Genomic DNA, 14,354 nt, shown 5'->3' on the forward strand with positions numbered 1-14,354 from the left:
TATTTAAATCAAAGACCTGAAACACAATAAAGTGGGGAAATCAGAAATATTTAACTTCCGGTTTGGATGATCCGAACCGTAACGGACTGGTTACACCGAACGGTTTCGGTGGGGATGATCCGTTAAGTTTCGGACTGGTTAGGTCCGACCCGATCGAGCTTTCTCTGAAAAAAATAATGGACTTAAAAAACAAATTGGAAATTCATTAAACGGGTATAGAAAAGCTTATATACCTCTTTTTCGGTTAATCCATGCTCAGAAATAGGTGGTGAAGTCCCACTACATATATGCCCAAATTTTTTGGAGTTTCCTTCTTCAACCATGTTATTTTCAACTTTCAAGATGATTCCCACAATGTAGGATGATAAAGATGGTGGTCGGTGAAGGTACACGGAACACGTCGGTGCCGGAATATCAAGGGGTTGCCGGTGAGTCTCCCGGTGAAATCTTGGATGAGTTTTGTGATCCCTAGGTTTTTTTTTCCATATAAAAAACTAAGTTTTGGTATCTCTAGGGTTTGTAATTTCGGAAGAAGAAGGAGGCGCCTCTTCAAATTTCTGTAGGCGCCTCCAAATAGATGTCAAGAGAGGCGCCTATAGGTGTCGGGGTTGACCACGAAATTGACTATAGTCAATCCCTCCCGGGAGGCCCCTACAGCATTTTGAAGAGGCGCCTATAGACGCGCCCAAACGATTTTCTCTCTCTGTAACTCTTTGTTCTTTGAACTTCAAGAAAGTATGAAGTTGTGATTTGCATTTTATCTCTACCTCGATCTAGTTAGATTCGTTTGTGAGGTATGTCCAACTTAAATTGATCGTTAGAATCTATAAATCTCTATTACTACAATCTCTATTGCTACAATTTTCTTAAAAAAATCATTTATTCTAACAAAAACTTATATTTAACATTTTTTTATCACTTTTTGGTAAAAAGTGAATGTTGAAATTTCTATCAATACAATCATTTTCTCATAAAAATAATTTTATAAAGTGAAATTGTGGTTACTACATTTTCTGTATTCTAGCATTTTCTACATTCTATTAGCATCTGTTATGAATGAATTTGTTACAATAGGTTAAAAAACAAATACTATTTTGTTAGCATTTTATTGATTCTAATAACATTTTTTGTACTTTCTATTAGCATCTGTTGAATGTATTTGTTATTAAAATGCAAATACTATTTTTCTAGCATCCTATTGATTCTACTAGCATATTCTACATTCTATCAACATCTGTTGAATGAATTTGTTACAGTAGGTTAACAAATACTTTTTAGTAATTAAAATGTACAAAGTGAAATTGTTTTTGTTACATTTTCCGTATTCTGCTAGCATTTGATCGATTCTATTGACATCTATTATGAATTTGTTACAGTAGGTTGATTTTAATAAAATTCTATGTTGGTATATTGATTCTAACAATATTTTTAAATATGTCAGAATTTTTTTTAAAAAAATAGCATTTTTTTTTTATTTGTACAAAAATAAATTCTTCTGAAATTAGGATAACATTTCTGTAACATCTTTTTTGTTATTCTTAGAAAGAACATTTCTTTTCTAGAAATTCATTGATTATCCTGCAATACTTATATTTCTCTAGCATATCATTGATTCTACTACAATACTTAAACTAGTAGAACGGCACTTTAACATATTATTTTAATGTTTGTATTTTCTTACTATACGTAATGTTTTTATATTTTGCTTGGCAGCTATTCAATCACTCCATAGATTTTAGTGCTGCAAATACTCATGGGTCTTACCTTACGAATAAAATAAGTAAGCCATAAGCATGGGGTCCAATATTCACTAATGTCGCTCAAGAGTTGAGGGTGGGGTTCAAGCCTTTCGAGATGCTATTGGTCATTACTCTATCAGTACGAAAAAAGGCTAAAAATTTATAAAGAATGATCAGTATAGGGTGACTTTTGGGTGCCATGGATATGGGTGTCATTTGAAAGTGAACGGATATGCCCCAATGAAATCTCCTAATATGTTCTTATTAAAGGAGTTCAATTTAAATCACATAGGTTGCACGGATTTTATTTTATACTCTTCGAAGGCAAAAATATCAAGCAAACTTGTAGGAGGTCTCATAGTCGAGATCTTAAGATCAACCCTAACAAAAGCACGAAGGATGTCGAATATTTTACTTATGTCTTTTATATGTTTAGAGAAACAAAAATATTCTACTTATGTCTTTTATATGTTTAGAGAATTTGATCAATATTACCAGATTATCGTATTTAAACAAGAGGATTTTCCTATTTCCTATTAAATTGTATCAATAGTTACGAGATTATCGTAGTTATACTCGTATGTATTTTGACCAATGTTTCAGTTGGTATTATGATTTAGCTAAAGTAAGTTACAAAATGTCGAAAAACTGGAAAAATGTTGGTAGTGTTGGAGAAATTCTGTCAACATCTTACTGGTATCTTATACTCATTAGACCATGCGAGAAAAATTAGTTTGATATTTCTAGCAATTTTCAATACAATCAAAGCAGGTTGGTTTTAGCCCTTGTTATATTTTAATCAAAATGTTCAGATTTTTGCTATGTTTTTGTACGAACTATTTGTCTCCTTAGTTATATATGTTATCAGTGGATTCAGCATTAAGGGTTTGAGTTCATCATGCCTTTACCCTACCACGTATTATAATTGTATAGTTTCAATAGTGTCCGAGAAATTGAGTAACATCTTTATCGTATCTATAAACCTGTTGAACGACATCTAAAATATAACATAGTTGTGGTATCATGGAACATTGAGAAATAATCCCATAACTACTCAAGATGTTATTCAAACTTAAAACATAAACATGTTTGTTACGTTTTATCACATAACCTGTTACAAAATACACGTTAAAGTACTTAAACATTTTTTTCTCCATATATCATTCGATTCACATAGCCCGTTACAAAATACAAGTTAAAGTACTTCTCTATATATCCTTCGATTCATTCTTTTCCTTGGACTTTTTCTCAACTCGGGTTTTTGAGAAGTACTATCTTTTGCAGCCACCGAAGTTTGACAATCGACTTTCTTGTCGGTCTGAAGCTTTAATCTAACCATTTGTCTGAATATACAAAAATGAATAACAATAAAACATATCACTAGTTAAACTACAAATGTGTGTTTAACCAAAACAACATACAAACATCTTTGGGTTGTAACCATTTATGTGATTCTATAAGAAACTAAGAAAATGCTAGTCAAACAAGACATTTTTCTTATGAAATCAGTTTTGAGCAGTAACCATTACAAGGTTCTATGATAAACTTTAAAAATGCGAGACAAAAAATGATATTGTTTATACAATCCAATTTATTATCTCATTATTTCCCATATTATAACATATAATGTGTAGTTACAAAATCTGTGTTAACCAAACTAACATACAATCATCTTTGGGTTGTAACCATTTATGTGTTTCTATAAGAAACTAAAAAATGCTAGTCAAACAAGTCATTTTTCTTATGAAACCAGTTATGAGCAATAACCATTTCAAGGTTTTATGATAAACTTCAAAAATGCTAGACAAATAAATGACATTATTTTTATTGAAAGGTAACCCTTGATAAAATTTTATAAGCAACTTTATAATGCTAGACAAAATATTAAGTTCTATGGTTGTCAAAAAATCAGGTTCTATGGTTATCCATATTACACCATATAATGTTCTATGGTTGTCAAAAAATCAGGTTTGACAGGTAACTTTTGATAAAATTTTATAAGAAACTTTATAATGCTACACAAAATATTAAGTATCTATTGAAAGTAAAAACATCTGGATCTAACACTATGCTCGAAAGTGTTGTTCTTTGGTTATCAATCGATAAGTCGATTTCTCTCTGTCTTGGCTTGATTTAGACAAAGTTTCCTTTCTCTAACTTATAGAGAGATAAACTATTAAAGAATAATGATTTATCAATATTTCTTCTTTCGGACAAACCGAGATAGATGTTAATGTAGTCGAGGCAAGAATAAATTCTCTTTCCTTAAGACATTTTACACCCCCGTAACAGTACCAAACGTTAGGGTGTATGCCTTCGGGATACAACGACTTTCCTTTCAGAGTTTTAAGATGGTACTTATTTATTCTGAAAGCGGACGAACCTTTGTAAGTATTATGAGCTCTTGGACTAATGCGGATGATCTTCTAGATGCTTCGGAAATTCAAATTTCACTCGAAACTTCTTTCTTCCTTTTTCTAGATATTCTAGTCAAACCAGAACCTCTAGAAATACTTCCTAATTAGATATTCTAGACAAACCAGAACCTCTAATTGTTAGAAGGGAAGAGAAGAAGAGAATGAATTGAATTGAATTGAATTGATGAAAAATGAAGTGGGTTTGGTGGGTTTATATAGGAATTGAATAGGTACATTAGTTTGGGACACATCTCTTGAGTTTTTGGGACACAACTCTTGACAAGGAGCTGCTTACAAAACTGGGATTTTCGGCAAGGTTTTGGTACGTTCTATCTGGCTAAAAAACAAGGAAGAAACGTCCACCGTTGGATTTCCTTGGTTCTGTCCCGAACCATGCCCAACAGAGCTAACCAAATGCCGTTAGATGAAGATCTAAAGAGATCCCGAAGTGTGCCCGAAGAGGGATGAACGCCCGACGTTGGATTTGGCGCAATCCCGCGGAAGGAACGCCCACCGTCCAGATGTTCGCGCAAATGCCCCCCAACTTGACTTGTCCTCTTTGACAAGTTAGTCTATATTTCAACCGATCTTTGACCAAACTTTAAACTTGAATTTCTCATTCATCCAGAATCGGATTTGAGTGATTCTTGGCTCTAAATTGAAGAGCTCGACGAGACGAACGCAATGGCGCATTTCATTTCTGAGTTTGACGAGTCGGGTCGAGCCAAAATCGGCTCCGATTCTAACAGAAAGTCTACAATACAAAATCATAAATTAGATAGAACCCTAAATTGTAGAGAAGAATTCAAAAACTATAGAGAAGATGGAGTAGTTTTGAACTTAAGGAAGAGATCAAGTTGTAGATGTGATTTCTTCAAAGAAATTTTACAAAAACGAAGACAAGGAAACCTTAGAAATTTCTTGTTTCTTGCAACTCTACTTACACTTCACAGTTCACTGCTACTCTGAATATACAAAAACGGAGACAAGGTAAGAAATAACTTAATAGACATTGATAAGTTTTGAAAATAACTTCCAATAATCCACATTGAAACAATGAAACTTTAGAAATTTCTTATTATCTAATCAACTTCATAAAACTAAATCATAAGAAATGCTGTAAAAAAACAAAACCTAATTAATTTTGTGTTGTTCGAAGGAAGAACAAAAAGGATAAAAACCAAAATCCTCTTTACTTACTCTTCACTGTTGAAGATGATGTTCGATTTGTTGATGTTCAAGACGTTAGAGTTTTAGGTTTTCTCTGGAAAGCATAAATCCATTCCTTCTCTCCTACTCGATTTATTTTGGGCGATTTCTTTGTATTAGAAAGGAAAAATTAGAAGCATGAGATTCGGTTAAACGGAAAAGATAACTTTTTTACCGAATGGAAAGTTCTATTTTGAGGAAATAATGTTACGAATATGTAAATATTATTGTATCTTTTAATTTAGGTTATTTTTCTTTAACTTGGGATAGGTTAGGTAGTAAAAGAAAATGAGAGGTTAGATATGTAATTTACTTTAAGTGGATTTATTTTCTATTTCATATTATCTTTGGTCTCTAGACTCATTGTTCCTGCGATTTTGGACTTAAAATCCATCTTCCATTTGGGCGATTTCTTTGTATTAGAAAGGATAGAATTAGAAGCATGAGATTCGGTTAAACGGAAAAGGTAACTTTTTTACCGAATGGAAAGTTCTATTTTGAGGAAATAATGTTATGAATATGTAAATATTATTGTATCTTTTAATTTAGGTTATTTTTCTTTAACTTGGGATAGGTTAGGTAGTAAAAGAAAATGAGAGGTTAGATATGTAATTTACTTTAAGTGGATTTATTTTCTATTTCATATTATCTTTGGTCTCTAGACTCATTGATCCTGAAATTTTGGACTTAAAATCCATCCCCCGTGAATCATCCTCTATTAATTATTTTCAAAAAGTATTTTCTAAAATTATTTTCCAAAAATCTTTTCAAATTTTTTTTCATAAACTTTTAATTTATTTATTTAAATCACCCTCTATTAATTATGGCCACGGCTTTGGGGAATAAAGAAAATTCTCTGAGGAATAAATTCTCGAGAGAATCCAGATTTTTTTTAAAGTTTTGCGGGGAATAAATTTTTATGGGAATACAAATTACATTTTTTTTAAAGTTCTCCTCCATCTCATCTGTTCTCTCTGCCACTTCATCTTTTCGCCACCTCATCTTCTTCTCCGGCGACCTCATCTTCTTCTCCGGCGAAAGTCGCCGGCCGGCCACCTTCAAACATAAAAAAAATTATTTTCTCTCTCCTCTCTCTCTCCCTCTAAATTTTTTTCTTTTCTTTCTCTCTCTAGAACAAATCTGGAGAAAATTTAAAAAAAAAAAATTAGAGAGAGAGAGAGGAGAGAGAAAGTAAAAAAAAAGTTTTTTTTCTAACGTTTGAAGGTCTCCGGCCGGAAAATTGGCCGGTCGGCGACCTTCGCCGGAGAAGATGATGAGATGGCGTTAAGATGAGGTGGCAGAGAGAGGTGATGAGATGGAGGAGCCTTCTAAAATTTGTTTTATTTTGAAGTCCCAAAATTAGAAGCCCCTTAGCAATAAAAAGAAGCATAAAAGTCAATCTTATTTGACTAATTTTAAGAAAACTCCCCGGAGAATTTTCTTTATTCCCCAAAGTCGCGGCCTTAATTATTTCTACAAAGTACTCTAATTTTTAAAATCAATACAAAAAATATTTCCAAAAAAAAAATCTTTAAAAAAATCTTTTCTAAATCATGTCATATTTATTTTTGTCATAAAATCATCCTAAATTCGTTCACAAAATTTATTTCAAAAAAATCATTTCCAAACTTTGGACTTATATATTTCAAAACAAATTATAGATCATTATATTTTTATTTACATTTTGGTTTTTCAGGTATTTTATTTTTTTAAAAAATTATATAAAACTCGTGCTGACCCAACCAGGCCTATACCTGATCCTGGGTTGGGCCTTTGTATAGCCAACCGAGGTTGAGCCCGGTCCGGGACTATTTCAACCCGGGTTGGCTAGGCCCGACCCGGTAACTGGCCGGACTTTTTAAACAGCACTAGCTAAAGGTCGTCGCTCTCTGAAACCAACAACTTAACATGTACTCCCCATTCTTGCAATATCAACTTCCTCTTACCATTTTTATTCACCAACTTCAACACCATTCAGGGATGGATCCAGAATTTTCAGTTAAGGGGTGCGCATTTATATACTTAAATAATCTTTTTCTTGGAAACACAGTAAATTAACAAAATATTTATATTCATTAATACATCAACAATTACAAACGTAATTGACCTTTACGAGAGTTCATATTTTGAAACGTTCGCATCATCGACTCATTATGAGTTTCACCAAAAACTTATTTTTCAATAAAGACTACTAAACTATCATTCAACCACAGATCACTCATCTTGTTTCTTAAGCGTGTTTTAACTAGCTTCATAGCTGAAAAAACTCTTTCAACGGAGGCAGTTGCAACCGGCAAAGTTAGTGCTAAAGTGATAAGAAAATCAACTAAATGATATGTTTTATCTATCTTAGTTTCCACCAATATTATAGCAAGAGCTTCAATCCCATCTAAATTTGAGAAATCATCATTCTACCTCATATCGTAAATGTAGTTATCAAGCTGAGAACTAAGTAGCATAGTTTCAAGACTACTGAAATCTGACGGATAAAATTTAGCAAGAGGCATCAACTTACTTTTGTCGAAAAAAGGAAAAACCTCTAGATGGACTCAAATATGTCATACAACAGAGCAACTCGGTATTCTTCTCAGTGAAACGAGCATTTAATTGTTGAAGTTACATATCAATACCGACATAGAAAATCTCCACTTGATACTGATAAAAGTTTGCAATTTGTTGTTTTTAATTGTTCAGCGTGCCTCGAACCCTTGACCTCTAAGGTGGAAGACTGTACCTCTTACCAGTCCAACCAAGGGTTGTTGGCAAGTTTGTAATTTGTTGTGCATTCCTTCTGCTTCGTCCTTGAACTATGTATGAACCATTAAGATCAACAACTTCAATATTATGTTTTTCACGAAAAATAGAAACACTTCAAACCAATGATGACCACTCATGGTCTCGTACATATTGGATTCTAGCTTTTGATGATTCAACAAAATCCATGGCAGTCACAATATCTTGTCTTTTCTTTTATTGAATTTTATAGGATTATGATAGATGAATTCAAGTTTGTAGAGATTTATGGTAGATGAATTGAAATTTATAGGATTTATGGTAGACGAATTGAATAGGAACCTAATACATCAGAAGACATATTTATATTTATAAAAAAAAGCATTACAACTACTAATATATATTTTCTCGAGGATCCGTCCCTGACACCATTAATGAAGGTTCACCAAGTCAATTTCCTCCATAATAGTGTTTGTGTTGGATGATTGTAGGGGTGGTTGTGGTGTGATGATATGGTTTGAAGATGAACAAGAATGACCTTTATTTTCAATTTAGTCTTTGAAAATTTTCATTTTAGCCCTTATTTGATCTGTAAATCCAAAAATATATTTGGAGATAAACAAAAAAAAAAAAAGTGAAAATTGTTTGCTCTGCTCTATAAAGAGTTTTTCATGCTATGTAAATACCAACCCTAAAAAATATGCTCGAAATTGAATCGAATGAGGTATAACAAATCAATTAGACCGAGAAGAAATCAGTGTCGGGAGATTGATTTATACGAAAGTTATGAAGATATCTCATCGAATACGATTGAAACGCAGAAGAAAACAAGTTAAACAGTGAGATACAGAGACTCTATTGTTGATCCAAGGAAACGTCTTATTAAACAACGATTATCTAGGATTTCATCAACAAACAAAAACTAGTTACAACGTCAAGACAAACAATTCTGGATTTTGCACAGAGAAGTTAAAATAGGAACCTAATACAGCTTGGTGTTGAGATTGGGAAGAAGATTCAGATGGCAGTTTTTGATTTTTACATTACTTTATTATTGTTATTCATTAATGTGATAATATGTGAATATTGGCGTTTGTTCTTTAGTTACTTGCATCTGTTTTTTAGCCGCAAGGGCGATTTCTTGAGGATTGTGTTCCTCGGTTTGGAAGCTAAACAAAGTTTTGGTAACTAGCTCGGTACTTAGAGTGAAGGAAGATTACAGTAAGAAAGTGATACAAAAGGTTAGAGGCATTCAATGGAGAAGGATTTTGAAAATATTGTAACCCTAATGGGTAATTTAATGGGGGAAGAAGAAGAGGGATGTGTGAAACTGAATCTAGAAGATTCAAAATCAGACGAGGATGGTAGGAAAAGCTTAGTAATAAAACTCATCTCTGGCAGAAAGATGAACATAAATATTCTAAAAGAGATACTATCTAGGGCTTGGAGAACGATTGGGAAGATTTGGATAAAAGAATTCTTTGATAATTCTTACTTGATCAATTTTAAACACACAGTTGACAGGGAGAAGGCGGAAGATGGATCACCTTGGTATGTACATGATGATTTAGTGTTGTGGGAGAGAGTAACCAGGAATACACTACCTTCAGAATACCAGTTTCATAAGGCAGAGTTCAATGTACAACTTCATGGATTACCTATAGAATATCTAACCATTGCAGCAGTGAGCAAGATTGGAGCATTGATTGGAGAAACAAAACCAATTAACTCTCAAGATGTTGAAAATTGGGGAAAGTATGCCAGACTTAGGGTTCGTATAGACATTAATAAAGCATTGAAGTCGGAATTACAAGTTGAGCTTTTGAACCAGAAGATATGTATTATCACAATTAAATATGAAAAACTCTTTAAATATTGCTACTATTGTGGAAAGCTAGGACATATTTTGAATGATTGTGAATCGAGAGCGAAAGTTCGGGAGGCGATATCGGAGAGCTGGTCAGAAGAGATGAAGTCAAAAGCTCAGGAATTACTACTACCTAGGTTTGGTGATAACCTTAGAGCGGAGTTTCGAGGGAAGAAGTACTTGGAGAGAAGTAGAAGGATGGAAGAAGAAGTAAATAATTCAGAGACAGAAACAGAAAGTGCGACACAAAACAGCGGAGAAGATACCAATACTCTCAATAAAAGCCCTTCGCGTGGGGAATTAGAATCCACAGTGGAAAGAATCATAACTTTTGAGAAAAAGAATGTGGGAGAAGAAGGAAATTCAAAACCAACTACTAGCGGATTAGATGAAGATTCGATAACAAATATAGTAATCTCATCTTTTAAAAATACTAGAAATTTGGAAAAAGGAAGAGAAAGATTGGCAAATAGAGAAAGCATCGGAAAAACTGTGTTGGAAAAGAAATTGGTGGTAGATGATGGTATTGAATCGAACCGAGGGACAGGAGAGTTGGCAGGACAAGTTGAAACCCAAACAATTAGTAGTATACCATTAAAAGAAACAACAAAAAGCAATAAGGAAGTCAAGGGAAGGAAACCAGTGGTGTATGGAAGAAGTTCAATTACAAAAGTAACTGAGAATGAGGCACTAATGGCAGGCAAAATGAAGTTGGTTAGTCAAGAACAAAAATCTACTACACTGATGGGGAAGAAACTACAATTAACTGAGGATATGAAACAGGTGACAAACCAATGTGATAGATTTATTAATGAAAACAGGAATGGGTCTTGGAGAAAATTGGCAAGGGAAATACACAAAGCAAAAAAAATGGTTGAATCAAATAGTGCTCCTAGGAAAAAGAGGACTCGAGTGGAACAGGAAGCAGAGGAAGAAGTGGATAGAGAGTTAGAAAAGAAGAGGAAAATGGATGTGGAAATGAAAGATGCTGAACGGGTACAGGCGGCCAGCCCTAAAAGGCCGCAAACTCAATGATTGTACAAAGTTGGAATTGTCGGGGAATTGGGAATGACCCGACAATTCTGCACTTGAATACATTCCTAAAGGCAATAAAACCATCAATAGTTTTTTTGTCTGAAACTAAGCTATCACAGAGATCGGCGAAGGTATGGGTTCAGAAATTGATTTATAAAAATTATTATATAGTGCCAGCAGACGGATTGAGTGGGGGATTATGGTTATTGTGGGATGATGAGATTGACATTGAGGTTATATCATCGTCAAAAAATCATATACATTCAAGAATCAAAGAAGTAGGGATTATGGAAAAATGGAGTTTACTATCAGTCTATGGACCACCTGTTGCAAGCGAAAGAGAGGTCTTTTGGAATTTCCTGCGAAATTTTGAAACACAAATCAGAGAACCATGGTGTGCCATGGGAGATTTTAATGCAATTACAAGAGAGTCTGAAAAATGGGGAGGTAAGAGATTGAATGAAAAGGCGGCTGAACAATTTAGAAGTATGATTGATGATTGTAAATTGATTGATATTGGTTACTCGGGACCGGCATATACATGGGTAAATGGACGTGGATGAGATCATCATATTAGAGAAAGACTTGATCGAGTACTAGTAAGTCCAGAATGGAGAGTTCGATTTTCGAATGCATTAGTGAAACATCTGCCGAGAATAAATAGTGATCATGCTCCAATTATTTTGAATACGGTAAAAGCAAAAATAAAAGGGAAAATCCCATTCAGATTCGAAGCACATTGGACGACACATGAAGTGTTTGACGAAGTTATATCCGATGGATGGAAACAATCGAATGGATCCTTCACTAATAAATTATATCAATTATCGGGTAAATTGAAGCGATGGAGTAAAATTAAGGTGGGTCAGATTTTTAATCAAATCAAACAACTAGAAGAGGAGCTACTGTTGGCTCAAAAACGGTCCCCCTCAAGAGATAGTATAGAAGAAGAATGTAGGTTGGTTCTCAAATTGGAAGAATTGAGGAAAGTGGAGGAAAGTTTCTGGAGACAAAGAGCTAAAAAACACTGGGCTGAAGAGAATGATAGAAACACAAGATACTTTCACTTATCGGTGTTAAATAGAAGGAGGAAAAATAACATCACTGCAGTCAAACTAGATGATCAGAGTTGGTCTTCAGATCCAAATATTATTACTAACCTCTTTTTGAGTCACTTTTACAGGTCCTCTCGAGCAGAACATGTTGCACAATTTCCAGATAATATCGTTTTATCAGACAGACCGATACTTCCCAGTGAAAACCGAATGCTGAGTAGGGTACCACTGAAGGAAGAGACATGACAGATTATTAAAGAGATGAAGGCATATAAGGCCCCTGGACCAGATGGTTTTTCTGCCATTTTCTACAAAAGATGTTGGGGTATTATTGGAGATGATGTTACAAATCAAATTAAATTAATTTTCGAATCAGGAAAGCTCCCAGGTAAATTGAATCATACATTTATTACACTAATTCCTAAAGTGCAGGCACCAGAAACACCAGTTGATTACAGGCCGATTTCGTTATGCAATGTCATATACCGAATAATAACGAAGATCCTGACAAATAGAATTCGGCCTCTATTGGATAGATTGATATCTTCAGTTCAAAATGCTTTTGTGCCCGGACGTCAGATATCTGACAATATAATTGTGGCTCAAGAAATGTTCCATTCGATTGCACATACTTCAACGAAGGAGGGTTATTTTGCGCTGAAAGTGGATATGGCGAAGGCATATGATAGAGTGAATTGGAATTTTTTGAGTGAGGTTCTCAAGAGGTATGGCATCATCGATAATACTTACTCATTAATTATGAATTGTGTGTCGACAGCATCTTTCTCAATTTTATTAAATGGGAGACCGAAAGGTTTCTTCTACAGTAAAAGAGGACTTCGACAAGGATGTCCGCTTAGCCCATACTTATTTATTCTGTGTTCAGAGACACTTACCAAATTGGTGGGTTATGCAGAAGCAAGTGGTTTATATAATGGACTTCGAGTAAATAGATATGCACCAAGTGTAAGTCATCTCATGTTTGCTGATGATTTATTCTTCTTTGGGAAAGCGTCTGAATTCAATGTCGAGCAACTAAAAATTATTTTGGATTCTTATGCGAGTTGCTCGGGACAACAAATCAACTACAACAAATCCTCCATTCACTTTAGTACAAATTGCACGACGGAAAAAAGGAAGAAGCTATTAAGTGTTCTATGTGTTAAACAGATGAAGAAAAATGATGTGTATTTGGGGAACTATTTATTACAACCGAAACATAAAATCACTTCTTATGATTTTATTGTTAAGAAGATTGAGAAAAAGCTAGCTGGTTTGAAGAGGAATTCTCTATCTCATGCAGGAAGAACTATACTCTTAAAGAGTGAACTTGCCTCGATACCTATTTATTTTCTATCTACGAATATTGTACCCAAAGGCATTATAGACAAAATTGAGAAATACCAAAGAAATTTCTGGTGGGGGCATAATACAGAGAAACGGAAAATGCATTATCTTAGTTGGAAGAAGATGCAAGCAAGTAAGAAAGAAGGAGGTTTGGGTATTCGGGATATGGGAATAGTAAACCAATCATTGGTTGGAAAACTCACTTGGCGATTTATAAATGAACCAACGGCACTTTGGGTTCGGGTAATGAAGGCGAAATACCTTAAAACGGGCAGCCTATGGAATTGTGTATTAAAAGCGGACTCGACAACCACATGGAGAAACATACTGGAGATGAGGGATTTTTTAGTAAAAGGGGTTTGTTATCAAGTAGGGAAAGGAAATACAATTCGAATTTGGGATGACCCATGGATACCAACCTTAAGGGGGTTCAAACCAAATTTGAAAGATGAAGATGGTGAGGCACATAATCTGTTCTTTGTTAAAGATCTTATTAGTGAGGACGGACATTGGAATAAAAGGGTGATAGAAGAGACTTTCGATGAGTTATCTACAAGAGAAATTCTTAAAATCACATTGAATGTGAAGAGAGTTGAGGATAAATTGATTTGGATACATACAGAAAAAGGAACTTTCTCAACTAAATCGCTATATACTACTATTTACAAGGAGAAACCAAGTTCATCTCAACGACAGGAATTATCGTATGAATTATCTTGGATGACTATGTGGACTAAATTTCAATTAGTCCCAAGAGTCCGCACCTTCATATGGAGAATCTTACACGATGCTCTACGAACAAAAATGCGAACTTTAAAGTTTAACCCACAAATATCCATGAAGTGCTCCATTTGTGAGGAGGAGGATGAAAATATCGATCACTTATTCCGTACATGTAGAAAGGCAAGGGAGACATGGATGTGTTCTCCATTATGTGTAAGGATTGATGGAG

The 14,354-nt window shown here is 34.2% G+C and overlaps 1 protein-coding gene across 1 annotated transcript; it reads left to right on the forward strand.

The window, feature by feature from the left end:
• Positions 1-10,996: 10,996 nt before the first annotated feature.
• LOC147544646 (uncharacterized) lies at positions 10,997-12,301 on the forward strand. Its single transcript, XM_086635744.1, has 2 exons — positions 10,997-11,447; positions 11,640-12,301. Exons 1-2 carry the CDS (start codon positions 10,997-10,999, stop codon positions 12,299-12,301), a joined length of 1,113 nt encoding a protein of 370 aa, XP_086491870.1.
• Positions 12,302-14,354: the final 2,053 nt, after the last annotated feature.

The sequence above is a fragment of the Eschscholzia californica genome, unplaced genomic scaffold (assembly GCF_041429995.1).
Source record: "Eschscholzia californica isolate CP2 unplaced genomic scaffold, dmEscCali1.0.p SCAF_4, whole genome shotgun sequence".
NCBI lineage: Eukaryota > Viridiplantae > Streptophyta > Magnoliopsida > Ranunculales > Papaveraceae > Eschscholzia > Eschscholzia californica.